The sequence below is a fragment of the Anabrus simplex genome, chromosome 12, assembly GCF_040414725.1.
Source record: "Anabrus simplex isolate iqAnaSimp1 chromosome 12, ASM4041472v1, whole genome shotgun sequence".
Classification (NCBI taxonomy): domain Eukaryota; kingdom Metazoa; phylum Arthropoda; class Insecta; order Orthoptera; family Tettigoniidae; genus Anabrus; species Anabrus simplex.
In genome coordinates, this window is record NC_090276.1 from 38189604 (window position 1) to 38213725 (window position 24122).

Consider the following 24122-nt stretch of genomic DNA (forward strand, 5'->3'; position numbering starts at 1 on the left):
CAGCAATTTCCCGGATGGGTGCAACACATTCTCTCATGCCAATAATGTGCCCTCTATCAAACTCACTCATTTGACGGTATGGTTCTCACATACGTCTGCGAGGCATCCTGCACGTGTGTGCAAGTCACACTGATCCATTATCTTCGGTTAATAGAGACGAGAGCTGTAGGCATATTTTACCAGTCAGTGGTGGTGTGCCAAAATATCGATGTGGAATTTGAACCTGACGGCTGATATAGTTCAAATGCTAATCATTTCTCCAGAACATACTAATGCACATGTCCTGTGAATATGAACTTCCTAGCTGTAGTCTTTCAAGGTGTTCTGGTTTTTATGAACATGAGTGAAAATAATGATGATAATATAACAATAATTACTATTTTTCAGAAAAAAAAAAAATACAGGACAAGAACGATCTCCACATAAATTCCAGTTCTTCTAGATCCATTTCTTCTCAGCCTCCGACAAGCTTGTTTTCTGCTTCCCAGCTTTATCAGGAAGGCGGGCATCAACACTCTTTGAAGGGCCATCTTGACAGATCTTCAATTTTTATATGGGAACTGTAAGATAAGAAGAAAGCCAAATAAAAACAAGAAAATGGGAAGGGACAAACATGATAAAAGACAAACGCAAGTGGTGAAAGACTAAGAACATAGGACAAACACAAAAGGAGAAAAGGAATTCGACAGGCTAATATAAATAATAGAAAGTAACAAACAAATAGAAATCAAGTCATATTACAGAAAAACAAGCAAGTGTAGGAAGAACGTGGTGACAAGAGAAAAAAAAAAAAAAAAAAAAAAAAAAAAAAAAAAAAAAAAAGCAATGATAATCTCCATTTCTTTATGCAATGCTGTTGACAAATTGACTGACTCTCTCCTCATTAACCCTACTTTTTCTACATCCATTACTTCAGCCCGCCCATATGCCTAGCTTCCTCAGGAGGGTGAGTATCAAAACTGATTAAGGGGTCATTTAGACAGATCTTCAGTCTTGATATAAGAACTAATTTCTCTGAGTTCCCAGTCTTTTATCACAACTACCGCATTTTTCCAAATCCAAGACAATCCTGAATGCAAGATGACCCCCACTTTTTTCTTCAAAATAATTAAATTATGCTTAAAAAAGTACTTTGTGAAATCATATGGATGCTTTTCTTGTACAGTATGCATTTTTAGACTGTCTTTATCTTCACACCAATGCCAAACATTGGCTTTCGTTATGCCATACTTTCTTGTGGCTGCACAATTATTCTTTATTTCCGCAAGTTTAATAACCGTTTAATTAATATTGGCATCATAATATTGAAGAGAATCCGTTAAAAATTTGCTGGCAATATCTGTTCCACATGTATCTACAATAAGATGATCAATCAAGAAAATATTCCTGCTATCTATAAAACTGTTACTTTTACTAAGCGTAAGGTACAACCGGCTGTTGCTAGATGCACGCCTTGTTTGCTTAGCGTTGTGCAGGCCAATAAAGACACAGACGTTGAAGGTCAACAAGTTTATAGCACCGTGGTATGGCTATTCCATCCTTGCATTTTTTGGGCACATACCTCACAATTTCACCTTCGACTTCTTTAACGCGTCTTTGTTGCGGGCCACTGAATGCATTTTTTGTACAGTACGCATTTTTAAAGCTATCTTTGTCTTCACGCTAACATGGATCATTGGCTTTAGTTATGCTGCATTTTCTTGCAGCTGCACAATTATTCTTCATTTTCACGTGTTTAATAACTATTAACTTAAAACTGGCATCATATTATCAACGAGAACCTGTTGTGCCTTTACAATACGATGATACATCATGAAAATAATCCTGCGGTCTATAAAACTGTTAATTTTACTTTTTTTTTTTGCTAGGGGCTTTACGTCGCACCGACACAGATAGGTCTTATGGCGACGATGGGATAGGAAAGGCCTAGGAGTTGGAAGGAAGCGGCCGTGGCCTTAATTAAGGTACAGCCCCAGCATTTGCCTGGTGTGAAAATGGGAAACCATGGAAAACCATCTTCAGGGCTGCCGATAGTGGGATTCGAACCTACTATCTCCCGGATGCAAGCTCACAGCCGCGCGCCTCTACGCGCACGGCCAACTCGCCCGGTAATTTTACTAATTGGCAGGTACACTAGACGCTTTAAAAGTGCCACTGAGTAGCCGTGGCTTTTCTTAAGAATTCGAAGGCTCGCATGTTTTGATGCCATTCTGCGGATTTGAGAAAGTTTTGGAGAGGCTAAGAAAGTGTGGTCAGGTCAGGTACATCCTGCTACCGTATGCAACAGTAAACGGTACAAACTGCGACTGTCTGGCCGAGGGTTGGGCGGCTGTTATCAAACCTGACAAACTAAGGGAGAACCAATGGCTATGGGCAGAGGAGTTCACCCTTAGGAGGCTTGTTGAAGCCATTGTGTAGGAAATGACACATAAATTCAACTGGAAGCTGCTGCCTCGCAGATGTGGCAGGGGACTGCTAAAGGGTAAGGGAGATAACCCTGACAGAAATTCTTCTCTAACATTAGGCCTAGCAAGTCAGTTGGAAAGTAACTGCAATCGCTTTCAACACTTATACGAGCCTCGGATGCAAACAAAGAACTCAGGAGTAGACAACAGCACCCACAAACCCATGCCAGGTAAGATGGCTTACAGCCTGATGATAGGCCAAGCCTTGCAATTGTGCAACAACCCCGGAGAAGACAACATACTCGAATAAGAACAATCATTGTACTGAGTTTGACTGGGAAATGTGAAGAGTTAGTGGATATCATGGAGAGAAGGAAAATAACAATCCTAGGAATGAATGAAAATAAATGGAAAAGTAAAGGGAAGAAAGAGTTGAGGAAAAACTATACCCTCTACTGGAATGGTAACAACAGAGAGATGAGAAATGGAGTAGGATTGATATTGTCTAAAGAGTTAGATGGTATTACAGAGATCCAGTACATCAATGAGACGATAATAAAGGCAACAGTTCACCTTGGGAAAGAGAAGCTGACACTGGTGCAAGTGTATGCCCCTCAGATGGGCTGCAATCAAGAAGAAAAGAACAAGTTTCTCCAAGACCTAGAAGAGATCATCAGTGAAGAGAGGGCAATCATCATCAGGGACCTCAACGCACAGCTCGGGACAGACAGGAATGGCTATGAGAAGGTGATGGGACCACATGGCTATGGGAGAAGGAATTCAGAAGGCTAACATCTCCTAGACTTCGGTAGTAAAAAACAGTTAGTTCAACAAAAGAGTTAGTCACAAAATTACCCATTACAGCTGGGATGGAAAGAGCAAGACGGTCATTAACTATGTCATTACAGATAAAAAAAGAAGTAGACTTGTGATTGATGTCAAGGTTATTCCAAGTGAGAACCTCAATAGCGACCACTGGTTATTAGTAGCAGATCTGAAAGACATTAATGCACCAAAGACAACAACCAGGAAATTACCTAACATTAAGGTGTGGGAACTACAACAGATTGGAAAAAGGACCGACTAGCAGGACCGTATAAGAGGACAACTGCCTATGGAAAAAGTGGAGAGTGGTGAGGTAGAGTGGTCAAGATTTAAAAACACCTTGATAAAAGAAGCAACAGGGGTTTGCGGGAAGAAAAGGGTGAGAGTAAGGGAAAAAGAGACACCCTGGTGGAATGAGAGAGTAAGATCCTCAATAAAGGAAAAGAACATGGCATAAAAAGAACAAGATAGAAAGAAATCCAAGCCAGAACCGGTAAGGGACGAGGGGAAGATCAAAGACCTTGAGCAAGTTTATCGGGACAAGAAATTGAGAGTTAAAAGAGTAGTAGAAGAGGAGAATATAAAGCGCTGGGAGAAATTTACTCAAAAACCGAAGAAAGACAGCAGAGGCAATATGGAAGTATTATTCAGAGTGATCAAAAACAAAAGAAATTCAGTTGAAACCATGAAAGCAATTGAGGATCCTAATGGAAACCTGGCCAGGAAAGAAGAGGACATCAGAGAGGTTCTGAGGAATCATTTTGATAACCTATTGAACAGGACAGAAGCAGATCAGAGAACAAAAGAACCAGTTGTTGAAACCTACACAGAGGTTCCTCCCTACATGGAAAGAAACAGAAGCAGACCTTAAGAAGATGCCGTAAGGGAAATCCCCAGGAATCGATGAAGAAAGCACGGAGACATGATTAAAGCAGCAGGAGTCCAGGGTTTATAGTGGCTACACAAAGTGCTCAATGCAGTTTGGAAAGATGAAAAGATACCTACTGACGGGAGCAAGGGTGTCATTATCTCCCTGTTTAAGAAAGGAAATCGCCGAAAATGCTCCAACTACCGCAGAATAACACTCCTTTCTCATGGGCTTAAGATTCTTGAGAAAATCTTAGAGAGCAGATTGCGAGTCATCTTAGAGCCACAGTTTGAAGAGGAACAGTATGGCTTCAGGCCTAACAAGGGCCATAACAGACCTAATCTTCAGTGTCCGTATGTTAATGGAAAAATATTGAAAAAAAGGCAAAGATCTGTTTATGGTTTTCCTTGACACTGAGAAGGCATATGACAGCATTGCAAGAGAGAAGATATGGGAATGCCTAAGAAAAAGGAATGTGCCAGAAGGACTGGTGAGGAAAGTTCAGATGCTGTATGAGAACTTTACCAGCTGTGTGCGATTGGGTGTCGGACATTCATCCTGGTTCAAGACCGAAAGTGGACACCAGCAAGGCAGTGCTCTATCCCCATTATTGTTTATCACCATCATGGATGACATAATGACGAACATCAAGAAAACCTCTGGTGAACTAAATGCAATGGGCTTCGCTGACAAGTACAGTCGACACTCAATGAATGGAAGGTTAAGTTTCAGGAGTTCAATCTCAAGATAAACAAACTCAAAAGAGTAGTGATGGCAGTAAACAGAGAGGGACGACCAGCACACATCATGCTAGGAAACCATCCACTAGAAAGTGTGGAAAGCTTTACATACCTCGGTAGTGTAATATCTCGAGATACACTAGCCACAAGGGAGGAGGCAAATAGAGCGCAGAAGAGCTCTCACTTTTACCAGCAAGTACGAACACTCCTCTGGAATCCCAAAGTACCAACAAAATCAAAGCTGGTGATGTTCAATCAGTACTTTATACCAATCTTAACCTATGGTATTGAAACCTGCACCCTAACGAAGAAAGACTCATCAAGGTTGCAGGCATCCGAGGTGAAGTTCCTTAGGTCCATAATTCAAAAAAAACCAAACTGGACAAGTTGAGGAATGATGTGGTTAGGAAGGAAGCTGGGATTGTTACATCATTGCTAGATAGGTTCAGCATGTCCAGACTGAGGTGGTCTGGGCATGTAATGAGGATGGAGCCAACAAGGACAGCATATGTTAACTTGGAGCAACATGTGGCAGGGAAACGGAAGGTGGGAAGACCAAGAACCCACTGGTTGGACATTGTCAAGTTGGACATTGCAGATCAGGGAAGGACACTGGAGGACGTCAATAACAACAGAACGTACCTCAGTAAGACAGAATGGAAGAGGCTCACCAGCAGTATCCGGGAAATTGGAACTGTAAAATGATGAATAAAATGTCATTCTCTCTTCACTATTTCCCGAGAACCAGTAACGTTACACGGATGCACTGTACAACCAGTTGCCGCGGCTAGCGATGTATAATACAGTTGCAAATGCTGATGGTAAAAGAGTTTTGTGCGCGCAGGAGATGAAGGGAAGCAGCGTGGTTACAGTGGTAGCTACCAGTGGTGTTTATTACTGTTACGTTGTGAAGGCAAGATGACCCTTGATTTTTTACGTGAGATTCTGAGGAAAAAAACGTTGTCTTGGATTCGGAGAAATACGATAATTGTCCGTTTGTTTCTTTCATTTTCCTGTGTTTGCCTGGCACTTATCTTACACTTTCCACATCAGGCTCAAGAACTGTTGAAATGGCCCCTCAACAACTGTTGTTATCTGCCCTCCTGATGATCCTGCGAAGCAGAAACGAGCTTGCTGGGGACTGAGAATAAGTGTACGCAGAAGAACTAAGATCTAAGAGAAGAGAGTCTATCTGTTTGTCGACGTCGGTGTACGAAGATGTGGAGATGTGTCCTTGAAATTTTGGAGGATGTTGATCTAACTCATGCACCAACCTTAATTGACTGCTGGCCATGAAAGGTCATGAAGTACAGTGGTAACTGCTCAAACTGATCAGCCCATTGATCGAACTGATCTATATGAACATCCAGAGGAATACCAGCCATCTGTTGTAGCATGGTGCGTGCTAGGCGAGCGTTTCGGATCTCAAAGCTGCCCCACAGAGTATTCACACCCTGCATGGCCAGGTCGAGGGAGTACTCGCTCATAAACGTTGTCTTTCCGCTACCTGTGGGGCCCGTCAGGACGGTAAACTCTCCTGGACGATGTCCCTTCAGAATGCGATTCAAAGCTGGGTATCGCTTCCATTTCACTCCTTGAACCTATAAACAGAAAATAATAGGTTTAAATCAGAAATAACACTCCTTCTGAATTAAAATCATCATCATCATATCATCATCATCATCATCATCATCATCATCATCATCATCAAAGATCCCTCCGAGGATCAGCAGTTGTGTGCCGGCTACCAGGTACCATGACTACAGGTTCAAACCTGATTTTAGAAGCACAAAAGTTGTTAATTCATTACTCAATGTTGAACAAGGTTGGCACGTAAAAGATCTCAGGTAACACATTTGGTGTTTACCCAGCAAAATAAATTAGATCTCAGCCACAGATCACTCAACCGAGAGCTGAAGACTATTAGAACACAACAAGACTTATATACATGATAAACAACAACAAAACACAAATGAAAAGAAAGAAAGCCCACAGAGCTGAGAATTTCTTAAAACAAAACAAGGGCAAAGAACTAATTATTCCACTATTATGTATAGATAAAGAAAAGGAACGCGGGACCAAGAAGCTAACTGTTCATCCTTCTCCGTACCTCAAATCACTGGTACACAACTCTGGTCTGAGAGAGGGCATCATCCCACAAGAAGCTGCCCGACCTCTCTGAGACAAAATGAAGGCTTAAAACAAAGCACTAAAAAATGAAAAACTTTTGTAAATATTCGCCAAGAAATTTTATATTTATTATTACAGTATGTCTTCCTTTTCAGAGTGAACATTTATAATAATTTTGTAAATAATAAATGTATACAAAATGAATCTGCCACTGTTAAGTAATTTCATGGAATGGCATGCCAATCCAACTGATGAACCCATATGGCACAGCTGGGGTGAAACAACACAAAACATAGCCTAATAGCCCAGTCCATTGCTGCTATTTTTTACACGGTATGTTTAATTTCTAATCCTGTAAGATCATTTCCTCAACCTTACCTTCTCAATATTCTGAAGATCTGACAGCACATCCTGCCTCAGCATGCTAAAAGAGATGATGGCTTGGTGCCACACAGGTTGAGCTGCATTCACTATTGCCCGCAGATCGTAGCCGGCTCTTAGGGCAACGTGAGGAGAAGGTTGTTTCTCTGTAGCCTTCACAATAAAACATCTCTTCTCACCAAGTTTCTTGGCAAAGTTTCTTGCCGAGTCCCAAGAACCAATGCTATCCCCAAACCAGAGGATAAGTTTATTATACCTCTCCAAGGAAGGTAAGACTTGTAGAGGTAGGGTTGTTATACCTAAAATAAAACACTGCTTTTAATGTACAAACATAGAAAAAAGTATTATTATTATTATTATTATTATTATTATTATTATTATTATTATTATTATTATTATTATTATTATTATTATTATTATTATTATTATTATAAAACAGTTTATAAGGAAACTGAACCAGTATTGAGCACAATTAGGAAAAAACGTTTATCATTCTTTGGACATCTTATAGAACATTTGACACTAGAATTAGCAGAAGAATAATTGAAAAATTATGGAATAGCAAGACCAAGATTAAATGGATCACGGATATTAAGGAGGATATTAAAGAACTACAAATAACAATAGACGATCTCAAAAACAACAGAAAAAATTAAGATACTTCAAGACACGCATACCAGGCTACAGACCAAGATTAGAGATTAATAAAAGGTCTAATGGGAGGGTATTTTCAACAGAACAAAGTCAGGCAGCACCTCTCAGAATGAAAAAAGTATTGGGCTGATAGGAAATCAAGAAATACTTTGTATAATTGACTAGAGTGGTCCAATGTAGGCCATAAAATGTAAAATAAAATAAATTATTATGCTTATGGCATTGTACACAAAAACATGATACAATATTTACATACACACTGAAAGTCAAAAGCCATTGGATAGGGATCTAGTATCAAGTAGGTCCTCATCTAGTCCAGTGAACAGCAGCAGTTTCTTGTGATATCAATTCCACAAGTGAATGAAACACCTACGGATATGTTGACTCAAGTCATCTGGATATTCATCCACAGCTCGCTGCTATTAGCAGGTGCAGGACAATGAGTATGAATGGACCTCTCCACTGCATCCTGTAAATGCACAATGGGGTTCATACTGGGTGAATGACATTGCCACAGTAGTTGTTAAAACTCTCAGGAATGCTCCTCGAATCCGTTCTGAACATCTAGGGAATGTGGATATCCGACTACAGCTTGGATTGGAAAGAAGCTTGTTGGAGAGCCTCGAAGTGGAGAGACTGCAATGGTGTGGTCACATGAAAAGCATGGATCCCCAGAGGACTCCTTGAGCATACTTTGACTGCTGTGTTCGTAGAAAGAGACCATGTTAACTTTCATTGGTTAATTTCTCTGGCTCGCAGGCTTCAACATCAGAATTCCTCCTGGGTAGGACCCCAACATCAGAGACGTGCAGGTCGCCTACAGGGTGTCAACTCGAAAGACCTGCACTAATTATTACCTCCAAAGTCCACACGCCATTAAAATGGATAACATCTTGCTTGGCCAGCAAGAGATTGTTCCTTGGACATTTTGGCCATAACCAAAGAGGAACTGTAGGGCTGTGTTCAAAGATGGAGTGACCACCTAACCAATTCAGCCCATGCTTTAATGTGAAGAGACTGAATAATTGGATCCCGAGCCTACTAACCATTAAGGTTGATGGTCTAGACTTAATGAAAACTACCTGCTTCCAGTATTTAGAATCCTGTCTGCACTGCAACAGTGGTATCGATTACATAGTGCATGGAAGAGTGAGTACAGCATGGCCTTGATGAAAAGGAGTCTCAGAAGAACTGTGTGATACGCATATGCCAATCCACCTTAAATGAAAGGTGCATCGCACTATGGTCCATCTTAAGTTGGTGTATATGGCTGAGAGTTGGCCACTCACCAAGATTACCAACTATCATCAACACATCTTGGAAATGCGTATGTTATGCTGGTCACTCGGAGTTCCTCTCCTTGATCGCATAACCAATGACGAAATCTGGTAAGTGAAATGGTACGGTCATGAATTGAGTGCAGCAGCCAGAATTGCCACTTACAATGCTTACAACTTCACCATCGAGGGCAAGCGCCCCCACAGATGGCCACGACAACATTGGCAAGATACATTAGTCACCAACCTGAAGATTGTTCCAATAATAATATCTGGCGGTGAAGATAGGAATTGTGCCGGCAGCCGAAGCCTGTCGCACTCCTCTGGAGCAATGATTAATGACTGACCGATGAAATGAAATTATATTAGAGTATTGCTGGAATGAAAGATGACAGGGAAAACCAGAGTACCTGGAGAAAAACCTGTCCTGACTCCGCTTTGTTCAGCACAAATCTCACACAGAGCGACCAGGATTTGAACCTTGGAACCCAGCGGTAAAAGCCCGGCATGCTGCCGCCTGAGCCACAGAGGCTGTTCAGATAATAATGTTATTAGCTTTACGGCCCACTAACTACTTTTATGGTTTTTGGAGATGCCAAAGTGCCGTAATTAAGTCCCTCAGGAGTTCTTTTACATGTACGTACATCTACCGATACGATGCTGACATATTTGAGCACCTTCAAATATCACCAGACTGAGCCAGGTTACAGTAGAGTCAGAAGGCCAGTGTCTCAACTGTCTGAGGCACTCAACCCGGCAGAGGATAGTTGCCTAGTTGTACTTCCTCTTAAACAATAATCACCACTAACACCTGAAAATTGTTCAGCTTGAACCAAGCATTAAGTGTAATCCTGTAAAATAGTGCTTGTCGATTCAAAGAATTGAGCCCGCTTCCAATACGAAAAAAATGTGAAGTCAAAAAAGAGAAGTAATGGAAATAAGAACTCTGTCAAAAGGCCAAAGAAGACCCCATCAAACTCAGATGTCGGTTATAAACAAAGACCTGTAGGAAGCACAACTAAATCCAATTATAACTCAGGACAGGAGAAACAGGCAAATTCAAATGAAATCGAATAAAAACCGCAACAAAGTTTTTTTTTTTTTTGTTTGTGTCTATTATTGATCACATCCCTCCCTGGTAAGTTGCTGTTCCCCAACTTTTTCCATAATTTCTATTGTGTTTTGAACAGAAAGCATTGGCATGAGGAAGTGAGAATAAGGAATAGATAATTCTTTTTAATCCACCAAATTTCCCTTCACCAGATAGTGTGACAAAATTGAACCCACCTACCATGTGGCAGTCCAGCAACCTGGCCTCCTATCTTATACCCAATAAGAGCTAGGACATCCGCTACGGAAGGAACTAAAACCGCTGATTCTTGTTTGCCTGTCTTGACAGGTTTTGGGATCAGTAGACCAGAACATCCAGTGGGAGGAACTGTTGTTTCTTCAACCAACTTATCGCCATTCTTGAGCACTCTGAACCCAGTTATCTGTCCATTGGCACAGTACAGTGGAAAATACAGCACTGTCCTCGAAGCATTACAACGGATCTCGAACTGAGACACAGAGGTCGGGGCGACAGCCTGAAACGAGAAAAAAACATGTAGCACTTGAGGAGGATTTAGACTTCATAGATAAACTATAGACCTCATTTTTACCACCAGAATGTTCTATGAGAAGTATTGGGAGAAAGGAAAAACACTTATAACTATTTTTCTTGACATCGACAAAGCACATGACCATGAACCAGGCATATATGGGAACGTTTGAGACAAAAGAAAGTGCCCTATGACATCATAGCATGAGTACAATGATTACATGATGAAACCAAGAGTTGTGTACAGGTCCAGGATGGAAGGTCAGGTTGGTTCGAAATGAACCACTCCTCTTCATAATCATAATGGATGAAGTTTTAAAAATTCAAAATTTAAATGAAAGGATCCAACAACTAATGCGCTGGTCTTTGCTGACGATGTAATTATTATTTAGTGTATGATACTACAATTGACAATCGACTATGAACAAGTTCTTAACGGGCACAAAAAGACTCTATATACGTACAAAATATACAGTGTTATTCACCTAAGGTGTTACACGGAAATAAAGTCTAAACCATTAACTCCTCAGCGTCGCAGCCATTTAAAGAGCTGCCTACCCCACGGCCAGATAAGATTTCAACTACGCGCGACTGAAATACATTGATTCACTTACAACGTTACTACAAGTATAAGAGTAGCCCGATATTCACAAAACTTGAAATTCCTTATGACAGAACTAAGTACGTGCAGATAATTACATAATTGTTTCACATTTCCTTAGTAATTTAGTTCCGAGTGATAGAGTTCGAAGCACTCTTCGTGACAGGGACCCAAGTCACACTTCTGGAAGCAGTACACTGATGTCTTGTTTTCGTCGTGTTTTTAACACACGCTACAACGTCTCTGAGGTTTGGATTTCTCACTCTTTGGTGCTAATTTCCTGATAAAATGTCTTTTCTGCAACCTTGGAACTGTATTATCTGATGCGCGCCAGCCTTGAATATTTATTTCCCCGCCCGAGCGAGCGTATTTTGTAAACAAACCTTTCACCAGCTGCTCCGATAAAGTACCCCTAATTGCTCCATATTTGTCTCTGTGACATGTGTGAATATTATTAGAGAAGTTAGGAATCATAATTCACTGTTGAAAACTTCCCTTTGGCCTGGATAATTATCTAAAGTCTCCTACACGAAATTTCCAAGTACTGTTTCCTCCTCATCGTCACTCCCATCATTTACCACTGCCACATCATCTATTTCATTATCAGTGCTGCTAATACTGTCATTACTACTTCCGACTAAACGTTCATCTGAATTATACAATATTCCAAGCACGTTACTGTCAGTCAAACTACGGCTGAGCGCGGCGCGTCACACGGACTGATAACGCTGCAGCGAGACCGAAAGCAGCAGGACGAAACTGAATGAGGGGAATAACACTTACTGTATGCGAAACAAACCAACTCGATACATATTTCAGATGAAAGGTCGAGACATAGTCTTTCAAGCGAGATATATACCATGAACAACTGGCTCTCGTATCGTATGACAGAAAGCAGCACTTGCTGTTGCCTACACAGAGCGCTCGTGGAGAGTTACGAAAATATTACAAGCTGAGAAATAAAGAAATATAATAAATAAACCTCACTCCCAATGTACAAATAGAGCCAAGAATATCACGCGAAAAGACAAACTTCTCAGCTCATCATTTCTTCATTTTCTTCTGTGGGAAAGAATGAAACAAACAGACTTTTTTTAAAAAGCAGAAATTAGTGCTCAGACTTACTTGACAAATAATTAACCTTGCAAAAACAACTACATTATTACGATTTTCAATTCTTATTTACAACAATGATAAACCTGAAAATGTCTTCTTGGAAACAAAACAATTTGTATATCAATAACTACAAAACTCTTCGCGCTATAGGCGTAAATGTGAAACCATGTATGGGTCTATACGACGTATAGAGGTCGGCGGCTACGGAAGAAAAGAGGGTCTATACCACGTATAGAGGTCGGCGCTGAGGGATTAAAGATATCGGTATTCTGTTTTCATATTCGTAAATGATACCCAGGGACTTTTAAAATAATGTGCTACGTATTCTCATGGGGTGATTAATAACCGAGATATTAACACCAACTCCATATTTTTTAATGGAACGGCACAAATTCGTGCAGCTGGCCTAAAAGTTCAACTGCGTACAAGTTCAAATATGTAAGTATTTTCAGAATCGGACAGTTACTTTCTGAGATATCAATAAGAACAACATGCGCGGTTTTGCATGCCGCATTAGACGGCGTGCAGTAGGGCAAGGATATATTGACACGCAAGTAGTTTCCTGGGTGTGATAGCAGCCACAGAATGGACACCAGGCATGTAAGCATATCGTACACATGTGATGGGTTTGCAAAGTGTGTCTGTTACACATGGATTTCAAAACAAAACAAAACAAAACAAAACAAAACAAAACAAAACAAAACAAAACAAAACAAATAGGTAACAACTTTAATCTTCCTTCCCCGTTGTGTGCTCGCCAGTCATACAATAACGTTGCACACCCAGGGTATGTTACGGTACATCACATTTTGTGTACGATAGTTTACAGTACATGCCTGGTATCCGTTCTGCGGCTGGAATCAATACCAGGAATTAGCTTGCGTGCCAAAACATTCTTGGCCAAATGTACGCTGTCTGATGCGGCACGCAAAAGCCCAAATGCGGTTTTTATTGATATCTCATAAAGTAACTGTCCGATTTTGAAAATCCTTACATATTTGAACTGGTAAGCAGTTGAACTTTTAGGCCAGCTGTATGTGTTTGTGATGTTCCATTTAAAAATATGTAGTTAGTATTAATATCTCTGTTATTAATCACCCCATAAGAATAAGTAGCACGTTATCTTACAAGCCCCTGGGTATCATTTACAAATATGAAAACAGAATACCGATATCTTTAATGGTTTAGATGTTATTTCCATATAACATCTTAGGTGAATCACCCTGTATATACAAACTCCACATTAAAAAGGTTAATGTAGGGGTCTTTCAGTCTCTTAGAGACGAATGTCCAGCTTTTCCAGCCAAGAGAGTGCCTCACGGGTCACTCGGTGAATGTCCTCAATGGAACCAGCAAAAGCTTGCAGAAGGCAGTCCTTCAGAATGTGCAGGATGGTTTGCACTTCAGCACTACAGTCACAAGCTGGAGAATCTTTCCAGCCCTAGTGATGCAGAACAGAAGCACTTCTTCCTACTCCGCAGCGTATCCTGTTCACTGTGGTCCAGGTGAAGCGAGTAAGGTTGAACCCAGGCAACTTTGTAGTTGGATCCCTGATGTTGAGAATGCCATGAGGGTGTGATTGAGAATATTCATGTTTCCATATTTCATCAGGTTTGAAATGTGAATTAACTAATTCCTTTACCATTTTCCAGGCAGGTTTCGGGGATCTGAGTCTCATTATGGCATTTTCATCCGTATCCTGATGTATTGGCAGGTAACTGTACTTCGCTATCCTGGTCCTCAGGGTGTCATCTGATGTGAGGAGGCTGAATATTGCTCAGTAATGGTAACCAATGAATGGGAGTAGAGCACAATGTACCAGATATAATTCTCATTGTGTGGTGCAGTTGGACATCAACTAGACTAGTGTGGGAGCTATTAAGCCATACAGAGGAGCAATAATCAGCTGGTGTGCATGCATCTGCGCCCCTTGAAGTACCAGCCAGGATAATGTAATGGTATGGGGTGAGACGGAAGTGGAAGTACAAGCTGGACGTATCATCTCTCCCCCTACTAAACTGCAAGACAAGATAGAGGCCAGTAAGCTGAAATGGTATGGACACATGATGAGAAAGGAAGAGAATAGAGTTCCAAAGCGACTATTTACTGAGAAAATAATAGGAGGAAGACAACGGGGAAGACCGGAAAGAGGACGGGTATAGTGAAGAAGAGTATAGAGAACAAAGGAGTAAAAATAGAAGAAATATTTGGGAAAGGGAGAGAGTGACAGGGAGATAGAAAACTGTGGAAGTCTTTGATTCCCAATTCAACCTGGAAGACGGGAAATAAGAAATGAAGGAGAAGAAGAAAAAAGGTTGTAAAAGAGTAAGAACAATGGACAAATATAAAAGAAGGAAAAGAACACAAAAGGTCAATATAAGTAATGGAAAAATGTAAAACGTCAAGAGGAGCACATAATAGAACAAGGTTGTATTCTGTCCCCCCCTGTTCTTCAACAACCATTTCTTCTCAGTCCCTGAATAGCACATCTCTGCTTCCCATTTTCATCAGAAAGGCAGGCAGCAACACTAACGAACACAGATCTTCAGTCTTGATGTGGGAAGTATCAGGTAAGAAGAGAGCTGGACAATCACAGGAAGAGAAGAGAGGAAAAAAGACAAAGATGAACACACAGGTTTTGAAAGACGATGAACACAGAACAAGAACAAAGGAAAAAAAAACCCACATGGTCAACACAAATAAAGAAATAGGGCAAACAAATGACAAACCAAGCAATTCTTGTTCTGCAAGAATATACATAAATTCTGTACCTCTCCTCACAGTGCCTCCATCTACAAGATAGACATAATCTTCACTGCCTAACATTCCTGCAACACATTTTAAATCTCAATTCACCTGCTTACCTAAAAAAACGTTTCCACAATCTCTTTTCACACCAAGAAAAAAACACAGAAGAGCACAGAACATGCACACTCTTATCACAAGTCCTGAGTATATGGCAATTCCTTCATATTTTGTGAATGGAACAATCTGCCGTAAGACATCAGAGTGATATCAGTATCCAAGAAATTTAAATATGCATGCACAAAATACGTGATGGAAAGAGACAAACAGCAAGGCAGCAAGACATAATCTACTTCCTCATCAACTTTTCTTTCAAATCCTCTTCCCCCTGTCTACTTTATCCTTTCCATGTACATTTCTCAACTTGAGTGCAAGCTCACAGTACAAGAGTAACTTTTATTCGATTCTATTTTGTTTCGTAATTCTCCTTTTATTTTTACAACTTTAGTGTTTATGTACAGAGGAGTGAAAATTATTAGACTCAACACTAAATTTTTAATATTTCCCTTGTCACATTGCCTATTACTTGCCTGCCCATAAAAATCTTTTTTTGCGCTGCACTGGAGCTCTTTTACGCTTTACTTGTTGTCTGCTTAAAGTAAATTATAGCACACAAGTTACATTTTCATTCAATTACATCAGTGACGATATTATAGTCAACAGAATCCATCAATATTAAATTCCAATGTTGAGGATTTTAAATTTCTCTTTTGAGTGTAATTAGGTAAAATGAAATTACATGAAGTGGTTCTATAATATTTTGCTTTACTTGAGTGCCGGTATAATTCACTGTGCTTTGTACTGGAAACTGATGTTGTAGGATTAGCAACAGACCAAACAGAAATATTTAATCTCAACATAATATTTAAAAAATTATGAATAATACAACATTTCACAAAGTTTATTAAGTAGGATAAACATTTGACTGAAAGATAGGAAGTTCCTTGGAAAAAAATTAGAAAGACAAGTGAAGTCAAATCAAAAACTATGGCAATTTAATTTTTGTCTTCTTCTTTGGGTCTAATAATTTTCACACTGCTGTACATCCTCAAAACTGTACTCCTTTTCTGTAAGATTATGCTCTTTCCCCTTGACTTTTAATGTACAAGTATTTACTGTTAGCTATAGTTCAGTAGTTACTAGGTTACTTTTTAATAATTTGTAATTAGTTATTTATCAATCCAATCCTGTTACTGGTTAAGTGAAAGACAGGGACAGATGTTCTTAACTTTCCCAGGATAAATAATCTATCTATTATCTATCTTACATACACTGTATACTGAAGACAATGGGCTAACAAAGGAACTTACAGGCAAATTGAATTTCTTCAGTATATTCTCTTGTTCATCAGGTAAGAGTGAGTCCAATGGCTGGGTGTTTTGTTGAATATCGATAACTGCCTGGTCTACAAGTGATTTCTTCTTGATAGGTTCCACTTCTTTTGAGGATGAAGCCTTCTTCCCTTTCCTTGAGAGAAGTATCTTCTCCAACGTCTCCCACTCTCCGGATGATCCACATTCGTGACATACGAACATACCTAGGACATAACATGTCTACTGTCATCATTTAGCAGAAATATTTGTATCAAGGAGAATATGGAAAAGATCTGGTCATGACTTTCATAGATATAGAAAAGGCATATGATAGTGTTCCCAGAGAGAAGGTTTGGGAAACCATGGATAAAAAGAGACTCGGAAGAGAAGTGTTAGAAATGGTGCAAGCAATGTACAACAACTGTGTAAGCAGAGTACTGACCCCAGTTGGAAAGACACAATGGATTATGAATAGGACTGGACTAAGACAGGGAAGTGTGCTGTCACCTCTTTTGTTTATTATGGTCATGGACAAAATTGTAAAGGAAACAAAGGAAGCCTATGGAGGTAAAGAGATGAAGATACTGCTATTTGCAGATGATGATGTGATCTGGGGAAAGAACAGCAAAGAAGTGCAACAACAACCAGATGTACTGAACGAAAAAATTGAGAAGTATGGCATGAAAATCAGTACAGAGAAAAGCAAGACTATGGTGATGTCGAGAGGGGAAGGCAAGGAAAGTGCACTGTGAAAATTGGAAGTCAGAGTCTGGAAATTGCAGACAGCTTTAAATACCTAGGAAGTGAATTAATGCAAAATGCTACGGTGGACATCGAGATTAGCAAGAGGGTACAGCAGGGTAATGCATTCTACCTAAGTATAAGAAAATTTGTTTGGAGCAAAGAAGTACCAAGGAAAAGTAAAGACATACTGACTTATGCAGCTGAGACTTGGACCTTGACTAGCAGGCAAGAGAGTAGAATTCACACCAGTGAGATGAAATTCCTAAGTAGTATGATAGGAAAGACAGAGTGAGAAATTAAGATGTTAAGGAGGAAGTTGAGATAGGAAAGCTAAATGAGAGAGTTGAAAAAACTAAATGAAGGTGGTTTGGACATGTAAAGCAGATGGAAGAGAATAGAATTCCAAGATAGATGCTGAAGTCAAACTGCGAGGGCAAGAGAGCAAGAGGAAGACCTAGAAGAAGGTGGATTGAATCAGTGAAGAGCGGCATAAGAAGACAAAATTTAGACTGGGACAAGATCGTGGAAGAGGAATGGTAAAAGGAAACAGGAAGATGGAGAAGTACCATAAATACCGCGACCCAGCAGGAGCTGGATAAGGGGAAATGATTATGATGATGATTTTTATCAGGGAGAAGAAAGAGAAGATAATTAATATTTTAGGGGATGATTGTCTAGTAGTATTTTCCCTGAGGTACAGATGCTACCTGATGGGTTTCAGAGGCATTTCCTCCTCTGAGAGGGCTTCTCCACCAGACACTGCTGGCTTTCTCAGGGTGCCTGGTTATCTCCTGCCACCCATCACATGATGTTGAGTTGCTGGCTTTATGCTCTACTCCATTACCAGAGCAGGGTCACTGGGACAGACACAAGTCCATAATGTAACTTGAAAGCATTTCAGTATGTCAAAAACGCTAGTTAGAACACACACATACATATAACATACCTGTAAAAATACATACTAATAAACAAAGAATGACATATACGAACATTCTCAGATTCTATCGCCCTTGTGGGTGGGAGCAGTAGAATAACATCCTCTACGGTATCTCCTGCCTGTTGTAAAAGGTGACTGAAAAGGGCTCCAGGGGCTCTTTACTTGCGAGTAAGAGTTGGCAACCATGGAGCCCTTAGCTGAGTCCTGGCATTGATTCTACTTGTGCCAAGCTCATCACTTTCATCTAACCTATCTGACTTCCCTTTTCCGACACCAACGATATTAGGTTTACGAGGCCTAGGGAGTCTTTCATTTTTCGCATCCTTCGTGGCCCTTGCCTTTCTTTGGCTGATACCTTCATTTTTCAAAGTGTTGGGCACCTTCCATTTTTTCCCCCTCTGATTAGTGTTAACAGAGGATGATTGCCCAGTTGTACTTCTTTTTAAAACAATCACCACCACCTCAGATTCTATTGAATCACTTTAATTCATGTGCATTAAGCACATTTACAGTGTTTATATTGCTTAAACGATATTGTACATACGTTGTTTAAGTCATCAGTTCAGACTTGTTTGATGCAGCTCTCCAACACCCTAACCTGTGCTAACCTTTTCATTTGTATATAGCCACTACATCCTACATCTGCTCTAATCTGCTTGTCATGTTTTTACCTTGGTCTAACCCTACCATTCTTACCACCTAAACTTCACTCAAAAACCAGCTGTACAAGTCCTAGGTGTCTTAAGGTGTGTCCTATCATACTATCTCTTCTTCTGGTCAAATTTAGCCAAATCGATCTCCTCTCACCAATTCGATTCAGTACCTCTTCATTCGTGATTCGATGTACCCATCTTACCAACAGTATTCCTCTGTAACACCGCATTTCAAAAGCTTCTATTCTCTTTCTTTCTGAGCTAGTTATCATCCAGGCTTCACTTCTATACAATGCCACGCTCCAGACGAAAGTCTTCAAAAACATTTCTAATTCCTATATCAATGTTCGAGGTGAACAAATTTATTTTCTTAAGAAAGGCCTTCCTTGCTTGTGCTAGTCTGCATTTTATGTCCTCCTTACTTGTAATCCTTCCCCAAGACTCTGTCCAAACCATTCAGCAGTTTCTCCAGATCTTCTGCAGTCTCAGATAAAATAACAATATCACTGGCACATCTCAGGGTTTTGATTTCTTCTCCTTGGACTTTGATGCCCTTCCCAAATTCCTCTTTGATTTTCTTTATCGTCTGTTCTATGTAAACATTGAAACGGAGAGGGGACAAACTGCAGCCTTGCCTCACTCCTTTCTGGATTGCTGGCTCTTTTTTCAAAACCCCCCTCGATTCTGATCACTGCAGACTGATTTTTGTACAGATTGTAGATAATTCTCCTTTCTTGGTATCTGATCTCGATCACCTACAGAATCTGAAATCGCTTGATCAGGATTGCTTCATGTGTTCCTACATTTCTTCTGAGGCCAAATTTATCTTCTCCAAACTCAGTTTCAACTTGTCTTTCTGTTCTTCTGTAAATAATACGTGTTAAAATCTTACAGGTATGAGATAGACTACTAAACTAATGGTGTGGTAGTTTTCACACTTGCCAGCTCCGGTTTTCTTGGGAATAAGTATGCCCATATCTGTCGAAAATCAGATGGCACTTCTCCTGTATCATACATCTTACACACTAAATGGAATAACCTCACCATGTTGGTTTCTTCTAAGGCAGTCATTAATTTTGAGGGTATATCATCAATTCCCGGTGCCCTGTTCCTACCTAGGTCTCTCAAAGCTCTGTCAAATTCTGACCTCAACATCGGGTTTGCCATGTTATCAGCATCAACAGCCTCTTCTTGTTCCAGAATCATATCATCTACTTCTTTACCTTGATATATTATTATTACTGAATATCCAGTACATCATGGAGCCTTATTTCACAAGAGTATATTAGGGCTGTAGTTTATTATCTTAAAATATTTCAAAACGGAAGATTAAGAGTTCAATTTGTTAAAGATGTGCAGAATGAATGTTAAAAATTGCTTATAACAACAAGGCTTCTTGAAAATATCACACAATGGTTTAGAAAATACAAGATCACAACTGTTCAGGTGGTATTCAAGTCATTTCATTCCAAACACGGGGCAGGAGAAAAGTAGACGATCCACTGTCTGAGCAGAACCACAATAGCATAAATATCCATCTGTAATATGTATTTTAAATCGCTCAAGGTATGATTTAAAACTTCCATGTCCCAATAGAAATTGTGTTAGGACAAAGTGAGGCACTAATAACTTACTCTGAAGTCAATCTTTAACTTCGGGGAAGAACAGTTCTCTTACAACAGATCCTTTCAAGTTAGAAGTCCAGCTATTGTTCCATTGATGTATAATATATTTCTTGATTCGTCAATTGACATAGCACACTGGAGGTTCATCACATGTAATTCCAATGTTTGATGTGGTGGCTAATCTTGCTAAAGTATCTGCTCTTTCATTTCCATCAAATCCTGTATGATTACGAATCCAAGACATACAGATGTGAGGACATTCTTCAGCTTCTGTTCTTGTACTAGCGGCTATTGGATTCATATTGCACTTGTTGTTAACGGAGCTCAATGCTGCTTGCGAATCACTGAGTATCTTCACATTCCTGTCGTTCGTTTTTCACCACACCACTGCACTCTTTATGGCCCAGAGGTCAGCCTGAAAAACTGAGCAGCTATTTGAAAGCCTATAGTGGGCTGAAAAAATGTCAACACCATCCTGATAGACTACATAGGCACATCCAACTTTGTGAATTCCATCAGTATGAAGTATGCGCGAGCTGTCTGTATAGATGATACAGTCATGAAAATGTGAGTAATTGTTGCAAAGAAGTTTCCTGAAATTGCTAGGATGGCCAGACTGCAGAAAATGACACTTTCTCTCAACAACAGTGTTTAAAACTGGTAGAAGTGATACTTTGTTTTTCTTACACAGAGTCAATTCAGCTATACCGATTCCAGTTAGAAATAATGGCTCAATTCCCACAATTAGAAGAGTAGTTTTGGTAGATGTTGTATGGTAGGCCCGTGAGATTTGAAGAGCAAAACTCTTTTGAATCTGTAGCAGTTTAACCTTGGCCCTTTTTCTTTCAAAAATACTTCAAGAAGCTGAAGCACAGTGCAAAATTAGTGGAATGTAGGCTGTGTAATAAATTACTCGTAGAACCTCCGAGGTGGATATGTTCCTGCCATCTTTCTGACTTGTCTTCTCTCCCTAGAAATGATTTTTCACCTGACCTCTTAATATTCATACACCTAGTTTTGCTTTCTCCAAAGATTTCCATGATTTTTCCTGTATGCAGCATCTACCTTTCCTATGACCATACAATCTTCAACATCCTTGCACTTCTATTTCAGCTGTTCTTCCTTAGCTGTCCTGCACTTTCTATCTATTTCATTCTTTATTCGCCTGTATTCTTTTCTGCCCTCCTGATTTTTTGCATTCTTGTACTTTTGTCATTCGTCAATCAGGTCTAATATCTCCTGAGTTATCCACTGATTCTCAGTTGATCTTTCCTTTCTTCCTAACTTTTCTTCAGCAGTCTTACTGATCTCATTCTTCACAACTGTCTATTCTTCCTCTACTGTGTTTCCATCAGCCCTTTCATTTAGTCCTTGTGTTACATGTTCCTTGAAACAATTCCTCACGCTCTTTTCTTTCAACATCCAGATACCATCTCCTTGCATTCCTTCCTTTCTTCAATTTCTTTAACTTCAGATGGCATTTCATGACCAACAGGTTGTGGTCAGAGTCCACATCTGCTCCTGGGAAAGTCTTGCAATCCAATACCTGGTTTATGAATTTCTGCCTAATCATAATGAAGGCTATTTGATACCTTCCAGTGTCTCCAGGTCTCGTCCATAAACACAGGACTAAACTATGACTGGTACAAATTTAAACCAGTCAGCTTCCTCTTTCATTCCTTTGTCCCAATCCGAATTCCCCTTCTGTTTTACTGCATTCCGGTCTCCCAACACAATTAGATTCTCATCACATTTTACATACCGGTACTGTATAAATCTTCTTATCTCATCATATGAGTTGTCCAGTTGCAAAACCAGTTATGTCTATTTTTTTCTCAAAATGAGTTATCTCCGCCATTGTATGCAGCTCATTAAAATACACAATCCAATAATGTAATACATGAGCAAAGGCCATTTAATTCATACGTTTAAAGGTGACAAAAAATGGAACTGCTGCAGAAGTCGTTATGTCCAGAGTGTGTTATGCAGCAAAGCTCATTATGTCCCAGAATCCTGTAATAGGATCACACTTACACGAACAAAATCAGGCAACTGTGTGATAAGAGGTGAAGTAAACTATAACAGCGATTGTGGTCGAAGCGAAAAGCATATTGAAGCATGTAAAACCTTTTTCTGCTATTGTGCCAATACAAGTGGAGGAAGGGGTTCCTCTTAAGAAAGAAAAGCTCAACGACCTGAACACATTGCTGACCAAACATTATGGGAAAGAGTGGATACGGAACGATGACCTCCAGTTCAACAAGACACCGTTCGACCAGGGGCAAACTTTAAACAGCGAAATGCCAGACTATGACATTGATGTGGGAATTTTGTTGAGGACAATAACAGATTGTTAATACAACTGTACAAAATGTTAAGGAACTTATAAAATGTTTTGAATGAATGATGATTTCTTGATGTAATCATAAAATCAAACAGCGGGGATTAGATATCAAAACATTATATCCTAACCTTAAAATTATTTCCATTCATGCTATTTTCATAGTGTAATACTTTCAAACGTAGCTAATAAAACATGTTCACCATAAATCTGCACACTCTATTCCATATAGGCCTACTGCTGCACATATCTTTTATCTCCCCAAAACTGCTGCAAAACTTATGTCCAAATGTTTTTTTTTTGCAAAAAACAAGGATTCTATAAATTATATTTTGTGGAGATTTTGCGGTATGACGAAGATGAATGCTTACTGTTTAATTACAAAATTTAAACCGAATATCTTTGTTGCATAACAAATGACGTTATTTGCGCTTCCTGAAAAATTTGTTTGTCTGCAGATAACGGATTTTGCAACTGGGTGACTCATATATTCTTTTGATTTCTTCATTATCTGCTGAACTAGTAGGCATATAGACCTGCACTATTGTGGGGGGGGGAGGCATTGGTTTGGTGTCTACCTTGATAACAATAATCCTTTCACAATGCTGGTCATAGTACCTTACCAGCTGCCCAATTTTCTTATTCATTATTAAGTCAACTCCTGCATTTCTCCAGTTTGATTTTGTGTTGATAATTCTATTGTTGCCTGACAAAAGTTCTGCTCTATCAGTCGACGTACTTCACTTATACCAACTACATCCAACTTTATTCTATCCATCTCCCTTTTCAGATTTTCTAGCCTACCACAATGATTCAAACTTCTAACATTCTATACTCAGACTCGCAGAATGTCAGTATCCATCTTCCTGATGATTGCCCCATCTCCTGTAGTCCCCACCCGGAGATCTGAATGGGGGAGTATTTTACCTTTGGAATATTTTACCTGGCAGGAAGTCATCAACAGTACATCATTCAGAGAGAGCTGCATGTCCTCAGCAGTTAGCTACGGCTACAGTTTCCCGTTGTTTTCAGCCGGGTAAAAGTATCAACACAGCTAAGCCGCCCTTGCAACTTCTCTCGACAGGTACCCATCTGATAGGTTGTACC

The 24122-nt window shown here is 39.8% G+C and overlaps 1 protein-coding gene across 3 annotated transcripts in view; it reads right to left on the reverse strand.

Moving 5' to 3' along the window:
• Nucleotides 1-24122, reverse strand: part of mtDNA-helicase (mitochondrial DNA helicase) — a 50638-nt gene that overhangs the window by 20597 nt on the left and 5919 nt on the right. Inside the window, exons 2-5 of one of the 3 annotated variants that reach the window (XM_067156700.2) lie at nucleotides 16713-16939; nucleotides 10572-10866; nucleotides 7347-7648; nucleotides 6113-6439 (exon numbers count right to left, since the gene is read on the reverse strand). In XM_067156700.2, coding sequence (XP_067012801.2) covers nucleotides 6113-6439; nucleotides 7347-7648; nucleotides 10572-10866; nucleotides 16713-16939 — 1151 coding nt within the window. Of the gene's footprint in view, nucleotides 1-6112; nucleotides 6440-7346; nucleotides 7649-10571; nucleotides 10867-16712; nucleotides 18245-24122 lie in introns of those variants that run through there. The other 2 variants (XM_067156701.2, XM_067156703.2) reach the window with 2 other exon arrangements.